The sequence below is a fragment of the Nuphar pumila genome, chromosome 4 (assembly GCF_984573655.1).
Source record: "Nuphar pumila chromosome 4, dmNupPumi1.hap1.1, whole genome shotgun sequence".
NCBI classification, from domain to species: Eukaryota; Viridiplantae; Streptophyta; class Magnoliopsida; order Nymphaeales; family Nymphaeaceae; genus Nuphar; species Nuphar pumila.
In genome coordinates this window covers 117000924-117008546 of record NC_143252.1, presented here as the reverse complement: position 1 = coordinate 117008546, position 7623 = coordinate 117000924, and the positions used below count along the sequence as shown (strand labels likewise).

The 7623-nt window shown below is 34.8% G+C and overlaps 1 protein-coding gene across 1 annotated transcript in view; it reads left to right on the top strand.

Annotated features, from left to right (window-relative positions):
• Positions 1 to 572: 572 nt before the first annotated feature.
• LOC149840761 (putative glucose-6-phosphate 1-epimerase) overlaps positions 573 to 7623 on the top strand; it is a 28990-nt gene continuing 21939 nt past the window's right edge. The window contains exons 1-3 of the mRNA XM_090003302.1: positions 573 to 743; positions 977 to 1123; positions 3299 to 3373. Of these exons, the coding sequence (XP_089859428.1) occupies positions 1046 to 1123; positions 3299 to 3373 (153 nt within the window). The 5' untranslated portion in view covers positions 573 to 743; positions 977 to 1045. The remainder of the gene's footprint in view (positions 744 to 976; positions 1124 to 3298; positions 3374 to 7623) is intronic.

Here is a 7623-nt window from a genome sequence, read left to right as displayed (position 1 = left end):
AAAACATATATGATTGTGAATGTTATGTATAAGTAAACATTACAATGGAGTGGTTAAGGTCGTCTCTCCTACAAATTTCACTGCTTTTTCATTGTCTAGCACGATGCATTGTACGTTGTTGGTACAGGAGAGTAGCAGTGGAGGACAAAATGTGGTGGGGGCTGGAGTGGCACAAACCGTAGCGGTGGGAGGTGAAGTTTGTCGCGTGGTGGGACGTCTTTTCGAGGGAAGTTTTCGTGCATGAAAAGGTGATGGGAAAGGGAACGTTGGGGAATACTTTTCTACCCTCAGCAAAGCAAAGCCCAAAGCCAGAGAGAGAGAGAGAGAGAGAACGGGGGAGGTTTTCTTTTTTGTGTTTTTTTAATCTTCTCAACTTCTCTTGCGTCCCATATTTGTTTGTTGATAAAAAGGGTGGAAAACAAATTTAAGGAGATGATGCTGCACGCTTACATGGGTGCATTCATGCGTCAATGCTTTAACCGTGCCCTCCTCTTCCTCTTTCTCCTCCTGCTCAACAGAAAGCGACAGTATGCAACAAACAGAAAAGGGATCCAATGCTCTCTCTTTCTCTCAATATGACAAAGCAAAGCAAATATGGAAGAGAGAGAGAGAGTGGTTGTATTTGTATATATGTGCATGCCTCGAGTTCCAATTCTCTCTCTCTTATACAGAGGATTTTCCTGGTCTCTGCTCCACTAGTGTTGCCTTTCTAGCGCTGCATACGAAATCTTTAAAGGGAGAAAGTAAGCAACCTTTGATTCCATCTCCATAGCTTCCGTCCTCCTTTGCTCTTCTTGGACGTTTTTTCATTACTTTGCTTGCTTGAACGAAGATATCCCACCTTGGGCTTTGGGTTGCTTTCTTTTGAGAACACTAAGAAATACGAGCTCTCTCTCTCTCTCTCTGTATTGTGCGCGTCTTTTGCATGAATAAGATTTTTGAATTGGTGGGTAATGGTCTTGTGATGTTGTTGAAGCTGGAGTGGAAGAAAGGGAAAGGGAAGCCTTCAAATCTTCACACGCCCACTCGGTTTCGGCCTAAACCGATGCCGCCCAATATCATCAGGGGGGTCGACGGTTTGCCCAAAGTCATTCTTAATGAGCCCGGCGGATCGTCCGTGGAGGTACCCACTTTGGTCCCCCTTCGTTTTTTCTTTTTCAAATTTTTTCCTGTGTTTGGTTCTTTCTTTTCTGGCGTTTTCTTCTTTTTTTATCTGGTTGTGATATCTTCTCTAGGGAAATCAAGTGTGTTTTTTTTGTCACAGGCCCCTCAGGATAGTTAAACTACAGGAAAGAAAAAATACCAATTTAACTACAATTCACGTCAAGGGTGCCATTGTCGAAGATTCTGATTTCATGCTAAAACCGTTGACCATCTTCGAAATTATCTATAGCGAGCTGACAAGGAGCTTCTGAATCGAGCTGTACCACTCAGGAGCTGCCTGTGTTAGCAGATTCGAACTTATGTTTTAAAAATAAGGGCTGGTAGATCTTTCTAGGATCATGAAAGTGCAACATATTAGTGACTGCAACTTGATTAATTATTTTTAGTCCGAACCAAGATGATATTCGTTTCATTTGGTTGGCCAAGGAATACCAAAGGAAATGTTGAAAGAACTTGAATTTGTTTGGAATGGGGTGTGAACTATTTCACATAGACACTTCATCTTTAATCCTGTACCGCATCCCCTTGTATACTATTCCCAATAAAAACCCCATAAATGGGAATGCCTATGTAACAGGCACACGCTGTGTCGCCACACGTCGACACGGGGGCAGGTACCACACTGCTCTTGGTCAGGTACAACCTTGACCCAAACCATTTTTGTTGTTTGATGTCGATGAAAGGCAGGGAGAAAGAAGAAGAAAGAAAGAAAAAGAAGTAGAGGAGGAGAGAGAGAGGCGGTGAGGCTGGTCCTCACTTGGCCCCCTCCTAGTCTTCATCTTTTCGTTCTCCTTGGAGAGAGAGAGAGAGAGAGAGAGAGAGAGAGAGAGAGAGAGAGAGAGAGAGAGAGAGAGAGAGAGAGGTGTTACGAAATACCTCTTCCCTTTCTATATTAAAATTTTCATTCTTCATTTTTTTCAAAAATTACATTTACACACTTTTTTAATTTTTAATATAAACCTTAATATGGATCCACATATGATCCAGATCAAAACTCTTTCCTCTCTCTCTCTCTCTCTATATTTTAGCCATGTCTTTGTATCCTCATTTTTTGAGATTACCGTGTCTTACCCTCCTTACCCATACCTGTAAGTTACCAAAAGCGCCATAGAGCACGGGGAAGTGGTGTGCTTCCCCGAAGTGCGTTTCGGAAGATGGTGCTTCCGAATAGTGCTGGGAATCGCCGCAAAAATTGAGAAGCCTGCTTTCCATTTAGGAGAAGCTCGCTTTCCCTTATTTTTTCATTTTTTTGTGTTTTTATTTTTATTTTTTTTCTCTTTTTCGCTTCTCCTCTCTTCTGGTTCGCATCCGAGAGGATTCCTAGTTCGCTTCTAAGTTGTCCTGCACTTCCCGCTTATTAAAATTTCGAAAGTGCCTCGCTTCCTGCTTCCGCTTCCCGAATCGCTTCCCGCTTCCTCGACTGACAACTCTGGGGAATAGCTTATATGTATTTTGCAATATCTATGTGACAGGTTCCTGATTTAATTTTAAAACCTGTAGTTTTCTAAATAATTTATTTTCTTCTTCTAGGTTATATCTTATCTTACACTGTCCAGCCCTCAATACCAATAGCCTATTGAATTTGCAAGGTCTGTTACTGATCTATTGACTCCATCGTATCTGCCCAATAGATCTTTGGGGAAGAACTATGAGGTGCCATATGAGGAATGATTTGTTCTCATTTGATTATCTTTCTTCCTGTGAGGATAATTGGAAGTTGTCTCCTCTTCCATGCCAATCTAAAGATGCTTTATAGGGGCTGCATATCTGCTCTGTACACTACTCTGCATCACTCTGTTCAAACTCTTCTCTATTCTGACTTTCGTCATTATTGGTACACCGTTTATGAGCAGAGTTCAGTTGATATCTGCAGGATCGATCAAATTGGTAGCTTTCCTTTTTGTTTGGGTTGTGCTAATGAAAAAACTAGATCTTAGTTTGCTGGTAGACACTTTTTCTTTTTGTTTGTCTTTATGCATGATTATTGTTGGTTATATGAATAAGAATATCTCAAATTCATTTTTTTATAAAGTTTACCGTTTTTAATAAGCTTTCCACTTTCCATGCTTGGGCTATGAAATTGTTGAGACATCTTGATAGTCACTTATGTGTTTTCAAATTTAAATGCTTTCAGGTGCTTCTTTATGGTGGGCAAGTTATATCATGGAAAAATGATCGTCACGAGGAATTGCTTTTCATGAGCAGCAAGGTATCTGTCTTTTGGTTCTACTGACAAACATGATGCCCTAATTTTGGTGTGAATTGCTGTCACCAAGCTCTCATGATAAATAGTTCCTGTATCATCAGCATATATCATTCAGATTGTCAAATATTCTGGAATTGTTGAGAAGGCTGTAATGGGTGGAATTATAGATGATATCTGCCAATTAGGGAAATGCTGCCATTAATTATGGAAAGTTTGTGAACACGTCCCTTTGGCCTTTGAGACTACCTTATGCTCCCTATCTCTGATATCATGAACAAAACTAGATTGGTCATCTCTGTCAAGGCAGTCTTCTTTCTGTTTGAACTTTGAACCACTTGCCATCCAGCATTACCAGCCTCTACGTGGCTAATCTTGCAACTTTTCTTTGGGCATAGAAGTATGAGAACCAATTTGCACATGAAAAGCAAAGTTTGAAAGAAAACTTGAATTGTATTCCTATTTCACGTGGTTCTTCTTGTAATGAATATATGTATATATACAACGTATACATACACACATACATATATTTTAACACTCCTCAAACTTATGGCGAAGTAACCAAAAATTTGTTAAGGAGAAAAATAAACCTACGAGCAGGGAGAGCTTTGGTGAAAAAATCAGCTAGCTGATACTTTGATGTAACATACGACAACTCAATGGTTCTTCTCAGATATTCATCACGAACATAATGACAATCAATCTCAATGTCTTTGGTTCGCTCATGAAAGGTATAGTTGCTTTCAATATAAATTGCACTATTATTATCATAACACATCTTCGAAGGTTTTGAGATTATTATCCCCTCTGAAAAGACCTCTTAGCCATACAAGCTCCATAGCTATAGTCATCACACGATATTCAACTTTTGTTGAAGATAGAGATACTTTTTGTTGCTTTTTGCCGTTAAGATGCACATTTGTATATACATATATATATATTTGTTTTATAATATATATATATATACATATATATACTCATATATATATGTATATATATTATTTATAATAATGTAATAGGTAAATATCCTCTAGAAGTATTTTTGTCATTTTACTCATGTAATAGGGACTGTTCATTGGGAACAATTTTTCCCTTTTTTATTTATTTTTCTTTTTTTGTAATTTGCCTTTTTAAGCAAGGGCTCTATGGCCTTTTGACTATAGAGTCATTGGAGGCTCTCCAACAGTCATAAATATGACCGTTAGGAGCTCCCAACGACTCTATTGGAAGCTCCCATTTGGTCTCTCTCTCCCTTGTAATGTGTATATAAGGAGCTTTGTTCCTCTTCAATTGTTAATGCTTCTCTTAAGCATTTATGCTCAATAAAGATGAATATTTTTTACATTTTGTATTTTTCTATTTAGTTCTTTAATGTTTTATATGCACTTAGTGCTTGTGTTGTTCCTTGATGGCTATTGTTTTGTCTTATAGTGGACTTGCGCTTGTGCACATTGTGTTGCGATCTTATAAGCTCTTAATGACATTGGTTTGTGCTTATGCACTTTCGTGATCATAATTTTATAAAGCCCTTAGTGGCATTGTTTTTGTATTTTCTGCTATTTCATTACATGGTATCAGAGCTAAGAAAATTTTCTTGGCATTTTGGCTCTTTTGGGTCTTGGGATTTTTGGTTCAAGTTCGTGCTTCGTGAATGATTCATGATCGTTGTGTGACTTGGATTTAAGAAAAATATAGACCTAGTATATATCTTATATCTTTAAGTATTTCTTGTGTTATCTATTTCATGCATTATGCATGAGAAAACGCTTATTTTTTTATCGTTAATATATATATATATATATATATTATTAAAATAAAAAATCTCTTTAAATGGTTTTTTAATCATCGTTAGACTTATTTTTTATTAAATATCTTATAAGACTTATTTGTTTATTTTTTATAAATTAAATATATGTATGTTTCGAAATCATGTTTGAATCTTAATTTTTCAAAACTTGCTTTATTTGATATATATGTATACAATCGTGTATGCTTGAGCATGTATTGTTGGCATTTAGATGCTTTATTTGAACAAGTCATGATTATAAATGTCAAATCATGTTCATATTGTTGAACTTGGTTTTGTTCTTTTTTGATAATTTGTTATATATTTTAAAATAATTCAAGATATTTCAAAATAATGATGTGTGTATTTTGCAAGTATAATTTTATGAAATTTTGCTTGAACTTGTGTTTAATATTTCTCTTTACTCTTAGTATATTAAAAATAGCAAATGAGGTGTTAAAAATTATGATCTAGCTTATAAAATAATTTTTATTGATATTTGATCCTTATGCACTTATGATTGCCTTACATGATGAATAAGATTGTTTGTTCGTGCATAAGGTATTGAGCATAATTTTTTATGAGAAGTCATTCACTTTGATAAATGTCTTTTATAGGTCTTTTGTGGGACAATAGTTATGATATTAGGTGTTTATATTGTTTATCCTTTTTGTGGCACTTATGATTATGTTATTAGTCTCATAGCAGTATTTTACGTGCTTTGCATGTGATTTAAATATTGTGTTGCATACTTAGTTTTTAATAAAATATTAAGTTGAAAATCATGAGAAAATTCTGTGTTTTTATGGGAGATATATGTTTCTTTCATGGTTCACTTTAGTACTTGTCAATTATTGATGGACGTGTTTGTCCACTTAGATCTTTGGTAGACATGTGTTTTTTTTATTAAATACTCTTGATTCATTGCATACTTGTTATTTATAAAATATACATTTTTATATTATGCCCTTAGTGCCTTATATCTATCACTTGCATATATGCTTAAATTTGTTCTTATGCATATCTTTTATATAAGATATGTAGCGTTAAGTTATTTAGATTATTGCATATACATGAGTTCTTTTGATATCTTTGTGAGAATTCATGACTAATTGTACTTGTGTATGCACTTGGTTTTTTATATGATTATTTGAGAATCTCTATATATGTTTTGGTCATCTTTAATGGCATTGATTATCTTGTACTAGACTTGTAATCTAGATTGAGTTGTTTTTCTACATAGCTTGCTTATATTAACGATGCTTATGATTGCACTATATTCAGTCCAAGTTTTTCATCTACCATTATTGATTTGATTTGAAACTTTGTTTTTTCAAATCGGTTCTTATATTTGAACTCACTTGTTTGAAAAAATGATTTCTGTGAGTATTTATTGCCTTCTTATTGCATTTGTTGTGTTCATTATAGAATTTTATATGATGCATCATTTCTCTTGGCCTTGTTATTTTTTATTCAGAGATGTTGGGGTGAGTTGTGTGCACCTCGTTTTATGTTAGTTTAGATTGTCAACTTATGGTTTGACTTTAACTGACAATTGTTTGATCTTTGAATCTGGGTGTCTTGTATCACTCATTTATTGTATGATCATTGTTATTATGGATGCTTGTAACTCTGTTTATCTATGATGACTATCTATATTTGAAATGATAGTGTTTTGAAAGATGGTTAAAAATGATATTTTTATTGATAACATTAGTGTGTTTTCATTACAAGCTCTCTTACCTTTTGTGTTTCTTCCTATTATGTCTTTTATCTAAGTGTCATTATATGGAGACAAGAGATGTTTGTTCACACCTTCGTGTGTGTTTTTAGCTCATTGTTGACATTGTGATTATGCTATTGATCTAGTCGCTCATACACTTGATTTTTTAGTGTCATTATATGTAGACAATAGATGTTTATTCAGAACTTCGTGTATGATTTTAGCTCATTGTTAACATTATACTCTTGATTTAGTCGTTGGTACACTTGATTTTTGGCTGTCATTAACAAGAGATGTTTATTTACATCTTCGTGTGTGATTTTATCCCATCGTTGGCATTATGCTCTTATTCTAATCACTGATATACTTGTTTTTAAGTGTTATTATAGGTAGATAAGAGATGTTTATACGTACCTTCGTGTGTGGCTTTGGCCCTTTAATGGCATGATGATTATGCTCTTATTCTAGTCGCTGATACACTTGATATTTGAGATTTGGAGGCCTAGGAGGTGATTGCTTGTGGTGGTCAAAGTATTGTTGAAATTTGCAAAATATCACTTCTTGATATTTACGAGAATTTATATATCTTCATATTTTTCGCAAATTAGTGTTGATTTGCAAATATCATTCTCTTTGTTATGTGAGTTTTTAAATATCCCTTTATGGATAAAAATTTCAAGCATTTTTTTTTCATACTTGAGGTTTTATCTATATTATGAGCCTTTTTGCATGTGCCCCTTTGTCGGT